Source organism: Rutidosis leptorrhynchoides, chromosome 5, assembly GCF_046630445.1.
Source record: "Rutidosis leptorrhynchoides isolate AG116_Rl617_1_P2 chromosome 5, CSIRO_AGI_Rlap_v1, whole genome shotgun sequence".
Classification (NCBI taxonomy): Eukaryota; Viridiplantae; Streptophyta; class Magnoliopsida; order Asterales; family Asteraceae; genus Rutidosis; species Rutidosis leptorrhynchoides.
In genome coordinates, this window is record NC_092337.1 from 358,310,837 (window position 1) to 358,330,785 (window position 19,949).

Genomic DNA, 19,949 nt, shown 5'->3' on the forward strand with positions numbered 1-19,949 from the left:
TAATAAAGAACAACCCTAGTCTTATATACTGACTACCCAATTCTAGTAAAAATTTTCAAAATTTTCAATTAAATGAACTCAAAATTATGTTTATACATATTTATGAACGATAAAACTAGGTGTTAACACTGAAATTATTGTTACCTTGGAAAGGACATAAATTGAGAAACAAACCAAAATGTTAGAATTCATTTAAAATGAAATAGAGGACAATAAAAAGGCAAATAAAAGAAAATAAAAGCCAAGTGTGGAAAAATTTACCAAGTTATTCAAAATATATATTACATATTTTTGTACAATTAATTGAAAATACTTTTGTTTTGGACGAAAATAAACAGTTTTACTCGATTTATTATAATATATTTAAAAGAAAGATGGATCTACACGATGAATCAATTCCATCATTAAAAGGAAGTAAAGTCTTCCGAAAGAGAAACGCGCTTCTTGATTTAGGTCATGAAGTTGTCGTCCAGACCAGCTGTAGATTGACGAAAAACCTAGAAAAGTCATCTCTAAAATCAACAGAAAATCCACGGACCTCAGTATCAAACAGGGTCGCCAAGTGGTCAGACTTATCCTAACCATGAGAGGATCTGTCTTGTAAAATGGGGAGGACGCCGTGCAAATTAGCTGGATAAGACTAATGAATCAGATCCCCAGAAAGGATAATCTCCTTAAAGATCAAAAATCAGCTTTTAAGACTGATATTACTCAATCCTAGAGATTGACCTTAAAGATTGAGAATTACAAACTCATGGAATTCGATGATATCTAAACTCGAGCTTGAACGAGAAAATATTTTGATCAAAATTACAAACCGATTTGTTTTCTGAAAACCCATTTTCAATGCGTTCATTATCATTGAACGTAAAATCCTAGGAATTCACCTGGAATTCATTAGGTCACCTGAACCAAATCGGGTGTCAACCGTAAGAACGGTGGTTGCATAGCATGGTCAAAGATAGGACCTTGTGCCAGACTGGAAAATTATAAGGGTGAGCTTTACTATTGCTCCTACAAAGGATAGTAATTGCGTCCGACACATTATAGACCATAATTAAAAGCATGTCAGGGGACATTGCCTTAACAGTTGCTTGTTCAACGCTTTCCTTTACAACCGGACGGTAGTTTACCGAAAGGTAATATACGGGGCAAGTATACTGGACGTGTTGCTTTCCTAATACAAGGTTAGCAAGTGGGTGACACAAAACCACAAGTTTTGAGCTAAAATTTTCAAATCTGAAACCCACCAAACCCACAAAAATATTTTGCAAACACCGGTGAAGGGTTATTCCGGAAAACTTATCTAGGGTAAAAAACTAGATTGAATTTTCAAAAAGATCAAATGTTTTCATAAAGATCCAATTTCCTTAATGGATCTAAATTTTTATAGTCATGTGGGACTGTAAACCACATCGTTACTATCATTGTTTATACCGCCGTATTGAAATCACTGATGTACAAAGTGTGAAGAATAAAGAAGTGATTCAAGTATTTTTATTTCAAGACTATATTGCTTGAGGACAAGCAACGCTCAAGTGTGGGAATATTTGATAGTGCTAAAAACGAACATATATTTCATAGCATTATCCCTCAAGAAAGACAAGCTTTTAGTTGCAATTGTCCTATTTACAAGTGATATTCGTTTAAATAATAAAAGGTGAAGACAAAAGACAGATTCGGCGAATTGAAGACGCAAACGACCAAAAAGCTCAAAAGTACAAAATACAATCAAAGAGGTTCCAATTATTGATAAGAAACGTCTCAGAATTACAAGAGTACAAGATTCAAAACGCAAAGTACACGATATAAAATAGTACGCAAGGACGTTCGAAAATCCGGAACCGGGACCAGAGTCAACTCTCAACGCTCGACGCAACGGACTAAAAATTACAAGTTAACTATGTATATAAATATAATATAATATATAATTAATTATATAAATTATATTTATATATTAAAACCGTCGGCAGACTAGGATCCAAACTTGTGTGAGCTGGGTTTACGAACTCCGCGACTTGCGGAGTTTGTAGTGCAAAGGGACCGCGACTCGCGGAGATACCCTGGACAATAATGCCTATAAAAGCTAACGCATTTTGATCGTTTTATATATCCTTTTATCAATCTCTCTATAAACGTATATATATATATATATATATATATATATATATATATATATATTTATATTTTAATTTTAATTTTAATTTTAATTTCTAATAATAAGGGTATGTTAGCGAATATTGTAAGGGTGTAAGTCGAAATTCTGTCCGTGTAACGCTACGCTATTTTTAATCATTGTAAGTTATGTTCAACCTTTTTAATTTAATATCTCGTAGCTAAGTTATTATTATACTTATTTAATGCCGAAGTAATCATGATGTTGGGCTAATTATTAAAATTGGGTAATTGGGCTTTGTACCATAATTGGGGTTTGGACAAAAGAACGACACTTGTGGAAATTAGACTATGGGCTATTAATGGGCTTTATATTTGTTTAACTAAATGATAGTTTGTTAATTTTAATATAAAGATTTACAATTGGACGTCCCTATAAATAACCATATACACTCGATCGGACACGATGAGCGGGATATTTATATGTACGAATAATCGTTCATTTAACCGGACACGGGAATGGATTAATAGTCTATGGAATTATTAAAACATGGGTGAAATTATGTACAAGGATACTTGGCATAATTGATAACAAAATATTAAAACCTTGGGTTACACACAGTCGATAACCTGGTGTAATTATTAAACAAAGTATTAAAACCTTGTTACAGTTTAAGTCCCCAATTAGTTGGAATATTTGACTTCGGGTATAAGGATAATTTGACGAGGATACTCGCACTTTATATTTATGACTGATGGACTGTTATGGACAAAAACCAGACGGACATATTAAATAATCCAGGACAAAGGACAATTAACCCATGGGCATAAAACTAAAATCAACACGTCAAACATCATGATTACGGAAGTTTAAATAAGCATAATTATTTTATTTCATGTTTAATTTTCTTTATTTTATATTTAATTGCACTTCTAATTATCGCACTTTTATTTATTGTTATTGTATTTAATTGCACCTTTAATTATCGTACTTTTTAATTATCGCAATTTTATTTTATCGCACTTTTATTTATCGTTATTTACTTTACGCTTTAAATTAAGTTATATTTATTTTTAATATTTTACATTAGGTTTTAACTGCGACTAAAGTTTTTAAAATCGACAAACCGATCATTAAACGGTAAAAACCCCCCTTTATAATAATAATATTACTTATATATATATTTGTATTTTTATAAATTAAAACTAATATAGCGTTAAGCTTTGTTTAAAAGATTCCCTGTGAAACGAACCGGACTTACTAAAAACTACACTACTGTACGATTAGGTACACTGCCTATAAGTGTTGTAGCAAGGTTTAAGTATATCCATTCTATAAATAAATAAATATCTTGTGTAAAATTGTATCGTATTTAATAGTTTTTCCTAGTAAAATATAAGCTATTTCATATACACCTCGCATAGCATCAATACTTTTTGAGCTCCTCGATGAATGAATAAGATAATTGTGTGGCCGCACCCAAATGTAATTAAGATGAAAATTAATTAGTTTGGTGATCTAATTCAGTTCTAAGATCGAGAAACAAAATTGTTAAACAAATGAGAATGACCGATGATCCATATCTCAAGTTTAACTAAAGTATTTGAAACAAAAGGACGAATGACATTTAAAACTTACCATAAAAAGTTTCGAGAAACTACCCTCACATGAATTTAGGGACAATGACGTGTTGCTAGACGCTTACCATTGTTTGTATAGTTACTTGGTGTTGTGCCATGCACAAGTGGGAGTCTGTAGGATTAATGTGCAAGGTACAATATATAACTATATGGCCAACCTCATTTGAGCCTTCGGGGTCACACACATATACACCGAGATGTCAAATAAAATATATATATATGATGTATATATTACTCAAGTAACAAAATAGAAAATCGAAATTAATTCATTTACTATTCATATAAATAGTAAATGAATCGAAATTAATTAATTTACTATTCACATGAAAACGACATGATATAAATTATTAATTATAAGTTACATAACATACCCCTGAAGTATTTGAGAAATACGACTTTATGATATATATTCGTTCTAATTTGGATTCACGGATTTTTCATAAAGGTTCACGGGTGTTTTAAAAAAAATATCTTTATATATTGCACCAAATTAGTTCATATCGTATTCTTTCAGTGAACTAAAAAACACATATTACATATTTTGACTTCATAATATTAACCAAAGGTTGATTAATATTACTTGGGTTTGGACTAGCATCCATTGACGGTTGTTTGAAGTGTAGTGTGGACTATCCAAAGAGACGGTCATACTTTTGATCGTAAGTTTCTCTCCGTCTCATCAATTCTTCATGAAAGGTATATCGTTAACTCCTCTTTTGTTTTATATTCATGACAATTATTATGATGTAACTGGATCATTGGGAAAGATTAATCGTGTGCATGTTTCATTAAATAAGTGAAAATTTAATCTTGTTAAATTTTGTTCATAAAATAATAAAAGATTATTATTTTAACTATCCGCTGCGTTAATCTGTTTTGGTAAAAGTATACACGATTTTCCATCAGAATGTAAGGTGGCGGTCGAAGGTGTAGAAAGGGAGGCCAAATGAGGTAGATTGTGTATGGTTTATGCTCTATATTTATATGGAGAAGGAAAAGGTAAAATCGACCTTCTGGCGACCTCACACTGACCGCTCTGAGGGTCAACATGTGAATGGAAGATCATGTAACTCATGCTTAAAGAAACATCGGGCCAAGATTGAACCCACGATCTCTCTGCTTTATGTTGCATATATATCCCCCAACAAGTAGCGAAACTTGAACCCGACTTCAAAGGGGTGAAACTAATGACATGGGTTAAACACTAAAAACACCTATTTTTTTAGTAAAAAAAAAAAATACTCCGTAGTGTAACTTTTTTTTAAAATCCAAGTGGAGCGGATACCCCTTTTCAGATTTACTATCTTCTGCACCAGCCCCCAACCACCAGGTTACCATCGCATGGACTAGTTTACCAAGAACTCATGGCTAACCCCAAGTGTAAGTCCAATAAACTAGGTACACTATCAAGTCATCTCAGTGTGATACCATAACTTTGTCATTTATACTATAATTCATAATTGTGCCGTGATAGGAACACGTTTACAAAACAGGTAACAAGATTGCAGAACCTGTTGTGATAAAGCTTAGCAAAATTTACTTCGTGGAAAAGCTTCGTGGAACATATTTGTAAAACGGCTATGCAGAATATTGCTAGAGAATGACAACACTGAACAATATTGTACTTACACAGAAAATAGTAAAATATAATCGATTTACCAACTACGGTAATTATTTGAAATATATAGAGTACTTTATTCAATGGTTTAAAAAGTTAATCGAAAAATAAACCATTAATGATCGAACGTTTTGGTGTGAGAAGATAAGAGATGTTGTTGTGTGTCTCACTGATGACAATAATTGAACAAGTAATAAATAACTTGAGCGCATTAAAAGTGAATGTAAGGAAGAATCAACGACCTTAACATTTCGTATAGAGTGGGCTAACCCTAGTCGATCAAAAAATTGATCGAGAGTGATTAAAGATTAATTAATGGTTGACGAATGATGAGATTAGTTCAACGGTCTTGGAGGAAAAGTTATATAGTATATTTTTGCAAACACTCTATCAATAAAATGATATTCTAAGAACAGTATTCATTTTGGTCTAGCTAGAAAGACTTACAAACAATCGATCTAGCTAAAACTTTAAAAAAAATCTTACATAATAAAAATGAAGTAAACCGAAACATTTACCGAGAAGAGTAGAGGGGAGGTCTTTTCGAACGCCAATGCCGACGGTCGAAAAGTTGTTATGTATATCTACCATTATCTAATTACTCCATTTATTAATACTTACGATGTAGTATTGTCTATTATTTACTGTATTATTTACTATATGAAAAAAGTATAATTATTTAAATCAAGATACCGTTATATATGTATTATCTATTATATTTATTATTTACTGTATATTTATATTTATTATATTATATTACAAAGTATAAGCATTTATATCAAGATACTGTTATATTTTCATTGATTGATCATAAATTCTACAATTACACAATTTATTTTCTCCATTAACCATTTAAATATAATTTAATAAATATAAATATATAAATATATAAATATAAATATAAATATAAACATAAATATATAAATATAAGTATATAAATATGGGCCGCTTTCCCCTCTATACATAGTTACATACACAACGCTATATTAAATATGAATATGCAGACCGAAAGCCTATCGCGCAGGCGGATCCAGACTAGTATAAATATAAATATAAATATAAATATAAATATAAATATATAAATATAAATATAGATATAAATATAATTATATTAGTGTAAAGCATGCTAAATAAGTAACTATATATTCAGAAAAGACAAATAAAACCCATAAATACTTCCTTCTACACCTTTCTTCTCCGTAGTATCTACTACTCTCCTGCGTTCACATTCTCTCTCTCTCTCTCTCTCTCTCTCTCTCTCTCTCTCTTACCCGCCTTTTCGTTTCTTTTGGTTACTTCATTGCATCACCCCATGTGCATCGCACGCCCCCTCTCCAGATCTTCTCCTTTGTTTATACATATATACAATTCTATACGTATAGGTTAGCTTAGAAGGCTAATGTGAAACAACAACTTTTTTCATGTTTCTTGTTTTCTTTCTCTAATTAAATTCTCTGAAACTAATTTCCAAGACTATAAAATTCATGTGATTTCTTCAATGGATTGATTTCACATTTGCTAAAATCTGAAAAAATGGCAAAGAATTTGGCTGTGTTGTTGTTCTTCATTATCTACCTCACCTCTGTTTCTTCACATTTTGAAGATCAATCAAAGTTTATATTAGGTAATTTGGGCTTTATTTTAGTTTTGTGATTTATGGGTTCTGGGTTCATCTTTATTTTACGATTTATTGAGTTTTATCGATAAATTAATAGTCTTTATTAAAATTTATCAATTTTCGGAAATGGGGTTGAAAATTCAAGATTTTTGGTTATTTCTTGAAAATTGGGAATGTTCTGTTAATGTGATCATGTCTGATGTCTGCCACCATTAGAGATCAATTCATAATTGTTAAATTGATAAATTTATTAATGGGTCCTGAGCTCATTTTGGGGTTCTGGAATTGGGTTTTTCAATGTATTATTATTTGGAGTTTTATTATATTGGTATAGTATTTGGATCATTGTAATGTAGAGACACTGGGCCAATTTTACTATAGAAAGTGAAAAAAAAGAACTTTTATCTCCAAATTATGTCACAAAGCGTAAATAAATTCTTATTATCAGTGACTTGTTAATGAATTTAGATAATGAATAACACTTTTGAGCTTACATAATTGCTAAATTTTAGGGCAAGATAATTTTGGACATTGGAGAAATGGGATTCTAAGCTCATCAGCTGCAAGTGAGGCCCCTGGTCCGGCTAATGACCAATCCGGCACGCTTGTGTTGGCGGGCTCGAGAACGAAGAGGCCTGACGTACTTAACCATTTTAAACGGTATCGAGAAGGATGGGACATTACAAATAAACATTACTGGGCAGTAAGTTTCTGGTTATAAAACTTATTGATCATATTGGTAAAAAGTAGCATATACTTGGAAAAATTTGTGTAATTGTTGTGTTTGTTAATCGTTTTATAACGCTATTTACAGTCAGTTGGATTTACGGGTGCTGTTGCGTTTGTACTTGCGATAGTGTGGTTTGTATGTTTTGGGTTGGCCATGATCACACATCATTGTTTTGGATGGAGAATCGATATCAAACGCAAAGAATCACACAATTCTCAAAGAATATGTTTGATTTTGCTTATCGTATTTACGTGTGCATCGGCGTAAGCATCTCAACTAGATCTTAAACACCATGGGTGCGTTTGATAAAATTGAATGATTAAGCGTTAAATGGTTCATAATCTGAATAATTTAAAGGTTCTGAATGAAGTTGCTTATAAATGACAATAACATGTCTGATAATTATTTTGAACGAATAATGCGAATGATGTAAAATTACTTTATTAACCCTTGACATGAATAAAAACTACAATATAATTGTTCAATAAGTGTTTTTGATATAATTCAACGAGAATATTACATAAAATTAAGGTGTTTAATTGTTAATGGAGAATTCCATCTCTGAATGGTTTGGTTAACGTAGAATTCCAGCTCTGAATGGTTCAGTAACCATTCAGCACCATCTGTCATTCAGAGGTCAGAAACAAACGCGTTTAATGCTGAACAATTCAACATTCAGCGCGTTTGTTTCTGACCTCTAAATGACACTTAAGTTAAGCACCTAAAGTTTATGTAATATCATATTCAGATTATATCGAGAATACTTATTAAATAACTATATTTTTATTTTATTCATACGAAGGTTAATAAGTTAATTTTACATCATACTCATTGTTTATTAAAAATGATTATCGAACATGCTATTTTCATTCAGAACCAACTTCAATTAGAACTTTTGGATCATTCAGATTATAAACCATTATGCGGTTAATCATTCACTTTTATCAAACACACCCAGAATCATTTCATTAGTATAAGATTCGGTTATCATGTTATATTTACTAAATTCGTGTCACATATAACATGAACAAATCTTGATGCTTTTCAGGATTGGCTGCATACTTCTTTCTGTGGGACAAAGTGAATTTCATGTTGAAGCAATTGACACATTGAATTATGTTGTTAACCAATCAGATTACACCGTTCAAACGCTCATAAATGTCACAGGCTATTTGTCACTTGCAAAGACCATCAATGTGGCACAGGTTTTTCTTCCTTCAGATGTGAAAGACGATATTGACCATCTGAATGTCGACTTAAACAACGCTGCTGATACACTGAGGCTGAAAACACACCAAAATTCACAAAAAATTAGAACCGTTTTTGATACTGTGTATGATCTCTTCTATGAACATGACATTGTTTATATATATTCAGTTTATATTTTTGAATATTTCTGATTTTCATGGTTTATGTTGTTTATACGTTTCAGACGATCTTCGATGATTGCTGTTGCCATTGTCATGCTTTTAGTTTCTCTTCTTGGCCTTTGTAAGCATTCATAAGAAATTGGGTTTTTAACTCTTTTTTTTTTTGTTGTGTTTTTTTTTGCGTCTGTTTTATAATTTTCATTATATTTATTCAATTATTCTGTAATTATATTGCAGTTTTGTCTATCCTCGGTCACAAGAACACAATCTACATGTAAAATTCCCGCCTTTTTTAGTTTTTATGGGCTAATTTTTGGTGGTTGCAATTATATCTTACTCATGAAGTTTTTGTATGCAGATTTATCATCAGTGGATGGTTACTTGTTGCAGTTACATTTATTCTTTGTGGCGTTTTTGTGATTATCAACAAGTAAGATAACTATTGGTTAATATTTTGACCTAACTTTGACCAACCTTGACTTTGACCAACTCAGACCCTACTTAGACCAATTTGACTAGCCTTTTTATTTTGACCGACTTATTAGACGTTTTTGGATGAAATAGGAAAGGCTAGTAACCAAACCGACTAGTTGACCGAACAAAATCATCCTATGTTTGACTGCAAAAGTCAAACTATATCCTATGATTCTTGATACAAAAAACCTAATGAGCTAATGTTTTTCCAGTGCAATATCGGACACTTGTGTGGCTATGGGACAATGGGTCGATAACCCGCATGCTGAAACTGCACTTAGCAACATCCTTCCATGCGTTGACGAACTAACCACTAACGACACTTTGTATAAAAGCAAACTAGTTATTAATGATATCACAAATATCATTAACGGTTTCATAGGTTCGTTTGCCAACTCAAATGCTTCACCCGGTGGGACCTCTAATTACTATAACCAGTCGGGCCCACTCATGCCGTACCTTTGCTATTCGTATGACTCTCGGCTGCACGAATTAGAATGTTTTCCCCCATCGGTTTCAATGGAAAATGCTTCCGTGGTATGTAACCTAAAATCCTTTATAGTTTAATACAGTTTAATATATAGGGAATTTTGACTATTTATATCTTAAAATTTGATATGACTTTTTGTTAGAATTTTATTACTAAAAGGAAACCTAAGTAGTATGAGTCCATATATATTATTTATTCCTTTATTTTTGTTACTCTGGTAAATTTAGGTCATAAGGAAATGATATGGGTCAAAATGGACACCACTGAATATATGAAATTAAATGGGCCAAAATCCTTTTTGATATACATATTGTTATAAAACCGTACATTTGATTTATTTTACTAGAATCTCCTTTCGTCCCAAAATAAATGTCACAGTTTGACCGTCACTAGATAGCCCAGTGGTTGGGCTCTGAGCAATTGGTCTCGGGTTTGATTCCTGTATGGGATGAATATTTAGTGGTGGTTAGGGATGGGTTGGGAACAACTAGGGAGTAATCATGCTGGGCTGCACTGCATACATAAGAGTATGGGTTCGGAATACTCGCCCTCCCGGTAGCCCGAATAGGGAAAACCTTCTACCGTTTTTTTTAGTTTGACCTTTGAAGTCTTTCTATTTCAACTTTGAACTTTAAATATTTTTGTTTGTGTTATATGATATTTGATGAAAATTATACGAATGAAAAACACGTTTAAAACCTAATTGATTCATATAAAATTCATCAAATATCATATAAAAAAAATTATTTAAGTAAACTTTGTGAAAGAAAGACTTAAAAGTCAAATGGGACAGTTCAATTGGGACGAAGGAGCAAACTCTATAAGTATGAAGGTTCTATACTTCTATATATTTTACTCTGACTTCAATGTTTGTCTACCAATCTTATTGTGACTTGTTCCTCGTGCAAAAAAATTGTAATTTTTCTTGAAGTTCGATATTTGCTTGTCTTACAGGTCTGGCAGAACTACACTTGCACTGTTTCGGAATCAGGATTTTGTACCAGTGTCGGAAGGTTGACACCGGACATGTATCAGCAACTAGTCGGAGCAGTAAACATAAGCTACGCTCTGCAACACTACGCACCACCGTTACTTAGTCTTCAAGACTGCAATTTTGTACGCGAAACGTTTAAAATCATTACATCCGAACACTGTCCCCCGTTAGAAGTTCGTCTTCATTTGGTAAACGCAGGTTTGGGTCTTGTCTCTGTAGGAGTCATGCTTAGTCTTGCGCTTTGGATTGTATATGCAAATCGACCTCAAAATGAAGAAGCGGTTGCAGAGATTGCGTCCAAATCTAAAGGCGGAAGTAAAGGAATTACGACTCGGGAATCGAATAGTAATGAAGTTTAAGATTAGTTGTTTAAAAAAGTGTATTAAATATAAATATATAGAGAGTGAAGAGATGTGATATGGGGTTTTTCCGTTGTGAGATTCCCTTTTCCCTGCCAGATTCAAGATGGTGCAAAGCGCCGTTTTGGGTTTTGAGCTGGCGTAAAATGTATAATATGTTCTTGTTCCGTATAAAGTACTTGATGAAATTAGTTCTGAATGAATTACATATTACATATTATATACGGAGTATTACATATTAGGTGTGCTGAAACCCGCAATCGCAGATGTTGCAAGTCTTCAAGATTAGCATTCCTAGTCTGGTGTGTGAGTTAGCTTTAAAGGTTGAGCAGCAACTAAAGACCGAGTTCGTACCCACTCCACTTCCTGCAATTTCAGGAATTGAGCCCGAACCCAGCCTAAGACCATTTTTAACAGGGCGTCAGAATCCATCCGTCAGTTATGTGGGCGAAACTGATGAAAATTGACGGATTTTAATGGAGCATCAGTTAGTCGTGTGCGAGGCGTCAGTTATGTGACAATTTTGAAAGCTTCCCAGCAACCAATCATTCATCTTTTTGATTTAATAAATACTACGTATATATTTTTTAGAATTAATTTATTTTTTCTCACCAAATTTTCAATCAGATTTTACCACAATACCATACTCAATATTTGATACAAAAAATTGACATAACGGTTTAAAAATGTCACAGATTGCACTTTTTGGTCAAAAAGTGCACTAACTGCCCGTGACGTAACAATCGCTATTAGAAATGATCCAAGTATGATGGTTCTATCTTACAAACTCGTGTCTGTTGTTGCTTTGGTTGATGATGAAACGGTTTAGGTTTATGATACTTACTTTTTTCCCCGTAAAAAACGAACGTACATAAAAAAGGGAAACATTCATAAGGTGACTCCCTATCTGGGAGTGAAAGCATCCGTTAACGGATGTTAAGTGATAACATATATAAGCAGCGGCGTGTTAACGGCTTAGTCAGTGGAGTCTGCAACGGAAGGCTCGCAAAGAAAAGTGGGTCCACCGTTAAATTTATGTTTTTTTAATGGGATGGATATTGACTTTGTATGCCAACAGTTATTTTAAATAGCCGCAGACCTGCGGAAATTGAAATCCTTTAACTTCAAGCTCCACAAAGAAGCCGCAAACCTATCGTCTTCGAAAACCTTAACACAACAAAATAACGGTTGAAAAACACAAGACAACTAAAACCACCACAAACACCAAAGAAAACCCAGACCAGAAATCACCAAAACTACACCTTATAACAGCTCAAATCCAAATCATAGGTCCGTCAAAACTTTGAATGTAAAAGACCAATGAGGACGCGACCGTGGAAGATTAAATAATTCTTAGAGCTATATTTATTTTCATATTTTATAACAATTGTTTGTTATTTTATTTATCCTCAAAAAATGACACTCTTTTTTATTCTGTTTGTGATCGGTCATAAATAAGTCCATGTGATCGGTCAAACAAAAAAAAAAAAAAAAAAAAAAAAAAAAAAAAAAAAAAAAAAAAAAAAACAATAAACATGTATTGTTTATTTTAATAGAATTCATAAACAAATTTACCATTATTGAAGGACAATTTGTTTAGTGTATATTAAAGATGCATACATGTTATCTAATCTATCTTGCAATTAATCTAATCCAAATAAACAAAAATGATGAATGCAAAACTCCGCAGATTTGTAAGAATTAAGCAACTTCATACCATCATATCTCAACAGACCATTAAACCTTCTTCTCCAACACCTCCTCGCCTCAGAACACATATGCTTTCAATGGCTGATCAAATTTTACCCAACTGTCACATATCATTGCTTTTTTTCTACCAAAACTACAACAATTGCGACATCGAAATCCTAAAGAATTCGTTAGCGCGATCTTTAACACACTACTATCCTTTCGCAGGTAGGTTCCTTACACCTTTTGCGAATCATATCGATTGTAATGATCAAGGTGTCGTGTTCTTGGAAGCTTCTAACGATAGCCAACTTAACGACTACATTATCAAGAAAGATCAAGATGAATTACTACAACAACTCATTCCTAATGGTCTTGGTTTTACACCAAACAAAACTAGTCCTAGTATGATGCAAGTTCAGCTGAACCATTTCAAATGTGGTGCAGCCGCATTGGCTGTCACCATATCACATAAAGTTGGTGATGTGTTGACCATGGTCGAATTTGTTAACCACTGGGCCACTGTTACGCGAGGTGGGTCGCCTATAAACCCTACTTTCTTACCTCATTCTTTTATAAGTAATGATAAAGTTCCAGAGTTTTATAAGGTTAGGGGGAAAAATAGAGTTACATATGTAGCAAGGAGATTTGTGTTCTCGAATTTAAAGTTGAACGAGCTCAAGAACAAGATTAATGCGATGGGTACAACTAAGATCAACCCTACTCGAGTTGAATCGTTGACATCTTTAATATTTAGATGTGCAGTTGATGCGGCTGCGATGAAATGTGGTTCGTTTCAGCCATCGAACTTGATTCAGGTGGTTGACATGAGGAAAAAGTTTAGTGTACCACTTCCTAAAGTGGTAGCTGGTAATTTAGCAATAGGGGTCGTTGCGATGATTATGGATTCATCTCAAATCGAGTTGAATCGTGTGATTACTAGTTTGAGGAACGAGATGAACGTGCTTGATAGAGTGAAAAATGTGAAAGAAATTGGTGAAAAGATGGCGAACGCGATGTTGATGTTGGTAAATGATGAAAGCCGAAGCTACTCATTTTCGAGCTTGTGTTGGATTCCGTTTTACGAAGTTGATTTTGGATGGGGAAAGCCAGTACGATCGGTGGCGATAAGTGGAAAGATGGATGGGAATTTTGTTCATTTGATGGATACTCCTTTAGCAGATGGTATTGAAGTAATGGGGCAATTGGAACAAGAAGAAATGGCAATTTTTGTTAAGAACAAAGAACTTGTTGCATATGCTCAAGACATCTGAAAAACTTTCAAAGTGAAAAAGCTTGTCAATTACAAATAATAAAACCACAACTTAATCCATAACACATGGGGATGTTTTACTTTTATTCTTTATCAATTCTTGTTTACATGCCTCTGTTTGAAAAAGGGTGTTTGATTTTGTCTCTTAGAAACATACGAATTTTCAGATTAAAGGACAGATCAAGTAACAAACAAATAACAATTTTACTTATTGAATTAAGAGATGTAATATGGCTCTCTTTGGAAAGGGGTGTCTGATTTTGTCTCCTAGAAACATACCAATTTTCAGATTAAGTGACAGATTAAGTAACAAAGAAATAACAATTTTACTTATTGAATTAAAAGTGGTAGATAAACAGCTCATTAAGTTGGAAAGTAAATAAGCCTTGCAAGTATCTATGTTTTAAGCTCTCTGAAAGGGTGCAGTACAGCATTGTTATTGTACGGTCATTTACTCCGTATAACGAATAAAGCACACTCTTTATTTGTCTTTGAAAATTAAAAATCCAATTATAATACCATCTTATATAAATGATTTTGTTGTAAATTTACTTTATCTCCATTAGATCATCAATCCTGTTAACCTTATGCTAGGTCCAACATATAATGTGACCAACAATTTTGCTATTTTCGGTTACAAATTCAAAATTACTCGTAAGACGAATACATTACACTCATCCTCTCCAACAAACAACCGAACAAAATAATCGTCAAAAAAGGGGGAAGAACGATCTTCCGAGATCTGTACATTCAGCAATGTCATATCAGGCATGTATGTAGATGTGTGTCGAATGACCTTAATTCATACAGGATCTTAGTAATTTATTTGCTTTTGCACATCATCAGCTCCAGTTTCTTCTTGGCCTGAAAATTTTCGGCAAGAAAATCATTACAATAAAAAATACCAATTTCCTCACAAATTGTTTTCTTCCTTTTAATTTACTTTCTTGAGTTCAATGTATATCTATTTTGACATTTAATTTTCACCTAACAATTATACAATCTTTAAAAGTTGAGGTTTATGAAAATACTTCCGGTTCTTCTGTTGTGAGCGCCAAAAGCAAGCAAGCGCACCAAATAAACAGCTCGCAACCGCAATCGCAAAAGCAGCACCAACGGGGACCACAAGCGCATTTGTTGATTGTAATACATCTTCAGAAACTGCATTACTTTTTATCTGAGTATGATCCTTGTCTTTCTTTTCGTACAGGGACACGAGCATTTTTCCGTAGTAGGTGTTTAAGAACTTGAAGACTTCATTACGGTCCCAGTCAATCGAGCTAGTTTCCTCATTTTTATTCTGGTTGGCATAGCAAGACGGGCAGAGCTGTTTTGAAGGCCAGATTGTTTTCGGGAATTTCGGGTCGCCGGTTTTAAGAGATGCTTCGGTTTTCTTTAGTCTCTCGTTGACTTCATTATGTGCAGCCCATAACCAAAGGACAAAGTCGCGTGTACTACTGAATGGAGTCGAAACCCTGCAGTTGCATAACAAATTCAAATACATATATACATAATATATAAGCAGCAAGGTTCGAGAACCCGCAACTCGGGGTACTCCGTCGGCACCTTTTGGTGAGTACTCAACTCAGGAGTACTCGGATGTTGACCAAGTTTGACTTTGACCGACTTCTGGCCGATTATCCGAGTAATCCCGAGGTTTGCCAGAGTTTGACCAATTGTGATCAAGGTTGACCAATTTTGACCGAGTAATTGAACCGAGTACATATTAAAACCGAGAACTCCAGGAGTACTTGACGAGTGTTACCGAGCTCTACAACCCTGATAAGAAGAGTGAGAAATGTAAACAACGTTTCAAAAAATATTATTTATGTTTACCTTGAGCACATATTGTAGAAATGTTGACGACACTCCTCGCATACGAAAAATTGGTGGATGAACTCGCAGGTAGTTGTAAACGCCATCTGACTCTCTCCATCTTCAACTCTTACTGAGAGTGAGTGTAACAGAACCCATAAACCACAACTGAAACGTTACATAATTTTGTTAATATGATGAATTTATTTGGTCCTTGTGTTGGGGAACAGTCTTCAAAAGTTATGCCGTCAAATTTACAAAAAATTGTTATACCTGAAGCCCCTGGTATCATTCTTGCTGCCACGACAAAACATCTACATACAAAAGAACCGATTAACAAAATAACTCCGCGATAAAAGAAAAAACAAACACTTTTAAAGAAAATTTACTGAAATAGAAAAGTACGCTGAAATTTACCCAATATCCACGAGGAACGTCTTTTCCACAGATGTCAAATTTAGCTAGAGCACCATGTCCGGTGCCATTTGCGGATTCCTTTTTGTTTGGGGTCCACTTATTTGAAGGATATAAATCATCAAAGTTGACAAGTATATCAGCACTTCCCTTTCGGCACCTAATATACAGAGACTTCATATCAAGCAGATTGCAAGATTGAATCTTAAAGATGATAAGTATGAAATGAGTGGAGATGGGTATGAACCTTAAGGATGGGTGATGAGCCACCATAAGTTGCATAAATTTTATAAGTGTAGCTCTAGTATCAGGTTTAATCATCTGTAAAAAAATGCATACAATTATCAAGTCTATGCAGTCAGACTGGAAAAAATAAATAAATAAATAAATAAATTTAATAAACAAAAGAAAAATAAAGAGTAAATAATATACACCTTATGTTCTAAAATGATGTCAAAGGCAGTAGATGTAGCCTCTTCAACATCATATACAGCGCGTGCAATCTAAATAAATAAAAAAAAAAGGAGAAAAAAAATTATTGACGCTGCCCGCCTTTCAAGCTAAGGAAGGTTAGCTATATATCAAGCAATGTCTTCAATTTGCAGATACATTTTAAGGCCTTTGAACATACCTGATCAGGGTCAGACACATTTGAATGGAGAAGCGCATCATTTTCATATTTCTCATCTTCCAGGCTATAAGAGCTATATAGAAAAATCAAAACAGAGTTTCAAATACATGAGAATTCAATAAACAAAGTTGATCAACAAGTAAACATATATATATATTGATCATGTAGAGAATTTCATCAATCTCCATTTGATGTGTAATACATTATATAGCATCAATAGAGAAATTAGTTTCCGTTTGGACTTTGGAGATAACATGCAAACGAGACCATTAAATCATACCTTCCCAACTGTGTGTTTATCCATTTGAGTAAACGATCAGCAGTTCTACCATCATCAATAGGCCGGATTTCACTTTTCTCATTTTTGCTATCCCAGCCACCACCAACAAATTTAAAAGGGGGCCCCCAATATAAAGCCGGGTAGTGAGTAACAGAGAATTTATCGCATAGCTTGGTATTTATCTGTGCTGCCAAACAGGAAATAAAAGTGAATATAACCAAGTCAATCCAGGAATGGAGGTAGAAGGAGAGTGGGATTAATCATTGCCGCGACAATTAACAAACATGGAATACCACAAACCACAGGGGTAAGCACATATAACCACCTCACCTGATAAGTCTATATACAAAACTACACTTAAAAAGGTTTTCTAAACAAACTTACTGATTTGCCAACGCAGTAAGCTAGCCTTCATCTATATATAAAGATTTTCTAGAGAATTTAGTACACTGGACTATTCAGTTATATGTGTCTTAACGGTTTGATTTATTTTGCATTAGTAATAGACTACCTGAATCTTGAAACAGGTTCCATAATACGTGATCACAATTGCAGAGCGTTTAAATCTTAAATCAACACAAGGTGATACTATAGGCCAAAAATAAAGAAAACAAAATGGTAGAACACCAGATTTCATCTTCAGTTGCTTGCTTAAGTTAACCTCGCCTAAACATTGTTTGCACATAACAATCACGTTTGTTATTACATATGGTTTTAAGTTAATGTTATGATGTGGTCTAGTTCAAAACATACCAATATAAAATTATTACATATATAACACCACACTTGACAAATCAAAATTACTGCAAAAGACCATGTTGACTTAAGAAGATATCAAAATGACAATATTACTTTCAGAAAGAAGAACGTAAAAAAGTAACATTACCTTATTCGCACAATCTACTCGTGCCATCAATATAATCCCAGGATGAACAGCATTGCCTCCACTGAAAAGCCGAGCAACCTTTTCATATTGGGGCTGCAATATTAAACACTGAAAATAAGCAATCCAAAAAAAAAAAAAAAAAAAACACATGCAGATATTGTGAATGAAAAAAATATTACAATACCTTATAATTTCTGCAAGCAGGGCACCTACAAAGAGTAATTATCACAACAAATTAGGGCTAATGATGTTTATTTAGCGATAAAATATTAAAAAAACAGTCAAAGAAGACATATCATGTATTTTGGCTACACAAGACATGTTAGGTAAATCTTCTATTAACCAAAAATCCCCAGCATACAAGGATAGTATATACACTCTACACCTCTTATGATTAACTGACATTCTATTAGGCTACCAAATATTTAACCTAACATTTGTTTCAACACCCTTACAAAACAAGTACATTTTAATTTCAAAAAACTTTCATAAGTACTAATTAATGCAAATATGCATAACATACTACATACATGACCAAGCAAACCACAGGCTTCGAATAAGTGAATTATATTGTATGTACAGATGACAAAAAATAGTTCCTTTATAATATTTATATTTATTTATATAATTTATATAACTATAACTATATGAAGTAAAATGCATTTTCTTATAAAGTTTACAAATCCTACAATTCTACAGTATGGAATGGCACTACACTTTTTAAATCTACCTTTCCAAATACAGAGGAATTTTGACTATTGATGTACAGAATAATAATAATATGAATAAATCAAGTACTCCATGTTACATGTATTGCTATTTACAGTAACTTATAAAATAGAATAAAATTTAAAAGGAAACTACTAAATTACTTAAGATCTAATTTCAAAACATAAAAAATGAAGAGAATTTAGGTTAAAAACGAACCAGCGAGCGAAAAATTCAACAATGGCGTAAGTAGCAGGTGTATCCTTAAGAACTGAATCGAAGTTATTGGCGTCTAAATCAACGGCGAAATCAGGCTGATTTCCGGCGGCAGTGTTAATGACGCGAAGGAGAGATCGAGATCCGGCTGCCGGATTAATTAGTAACGCCGATGAGGACAAGGATGATGAAAGGAAGGTTAATAAGAGTATTAAAAGATTAAATAGTGAAGGCATGGATATAGAGATAGATAGATATAGAAGTGGAGATATAGGTTGCAGAAGGATCGGAGTTTGTGTAACGGAGAAATAAGTTGACCGGCGGCGAAAGGTGCGTATTTTGCTTTTCCGGTTGAATATAAGAAGTCTATCAAAGACTATATTGTTTGTTTTACGCTTTTACTCTAAGTTTGCGTGTAATCCAACAAAATATAACATTTGTTAAGATTTACGAAGTATTTTATTTTAACTATTACTAACTTAGGACCCCTAAATTTTGCTGAGTTTAAGTTAAAGATAATACCATGTAGATGCGTATTAAAAAAAAAAAGAGATGAGTTCATGTTTGATATTTGATATCATTTCGAGAGGTGTGTGATAATATGTGACGGTAACCCATTGAAAGTTTT

The 19,949-nt window shown here is 33.3% G+C and overlaps 3 protein-coding genes across 5 annotated transcripts; 2 read left to right on the forward strand and 1 right to left on the reverse strand.

The window, feature by feature from the left end:
* The first annotated feature begins 6,781 nt into the window (after nucleotides 1–6,781).
* Nucleotides 6,782–11,579, forward strand: LOC139850451 (uncharacterized). The gene is made up of 9 exons (XM_071840025.1): nucleotides 6,782–6,998; nucleotides 7,505–7,695; nucleotides 7,807–7,985; nucleotides 8,771–9,055; nucleotides 9,155–9,213; nucleotides 9,330–9,366; nucleotides 9,451–9,522; nucleotides 9,779–10,103; nucleotides 11,011–11,579. The coding sequence occupies exons 1-9, from the start codon at nucleotides 6,908–6,910 to the stop codon at nucleotides 11,407–11,409; spliced, it is 1,638 nt and encodes a 545-aa protein (XP_071696126.1). The 5' UTR covers nucleotides 6,782–6,907; the 3' UTR covers nucleotides 11,410–11,579.
* Nucleotides 11,580–13,076: 1,497 nt separating this feature from the next.
* Nucleotides 13,077–14,372, forward strand: LOC139849687 (diaboline synthase-like). The gene has a single exon (XM_071839319.1). The coding sequence runs from the start codon at nucleotides 13,077–13,079 to the stop codon at nucleotides 14,370–14,372; it is 1,296 nt and encodes a 431-aa protein (XP_071695420.1).
* A 492-nt stretch (nucleotides 14,373–14,864) lies between these two features.
* On the reverse strand, nucleotides 14,865–19,706 carry LOC139846657 (sulfhydryl oxidase 2-like). 3 transcript variants are annotated; one of them, XM_071836144.1, is made up of 12 exons: nucleotides 19,325–19,696; nucleotides 18,582–18,606; nucleotides 18,398–18,490; nucleotides 17,512–17,693; nucleotides 17,232–17,304; nucleotides 17,035–17,103; nucleotides 16,848–16,921; nucleotides 16,604–16,760; nucleotides 16,460–16,500; nucleotides 16,208–16,354; nucleotides 15,403–15,846; nucleotides 14,865–15,235 (listed from the first exon to the last, which is right to left on the reverse strand). In XM_071836144.1, the coding sequence occupies exons 1-12, from the start codon at nucleotides 19,555–19,557 to the stop codon at nucleotides 15,214–15,216; spliced, it is 1,560 nt and encodes a 519-aa protein (XP_071692245.1). In that variant the 5' UTR covers nucleotides 19,558–19,696; the 3' UTR covers nucleotides 14,865–15,213. The 3 variants fall into 3 exon arrangements, with proteins under 3 accessions (XP_071692245.1, XP_071692244.1, XP_071692246.1); XM_071836143.1 differs by having other exon boundaries at nucleotides 15,359–15,846; XM_071836145.1 differs by having other exon boundaries at nucleotides 14,865–15,846; nucleotides 19,325–19,706.
* Nucleotides 19,707–19,949: the final 243 nt, after the last annotated feature.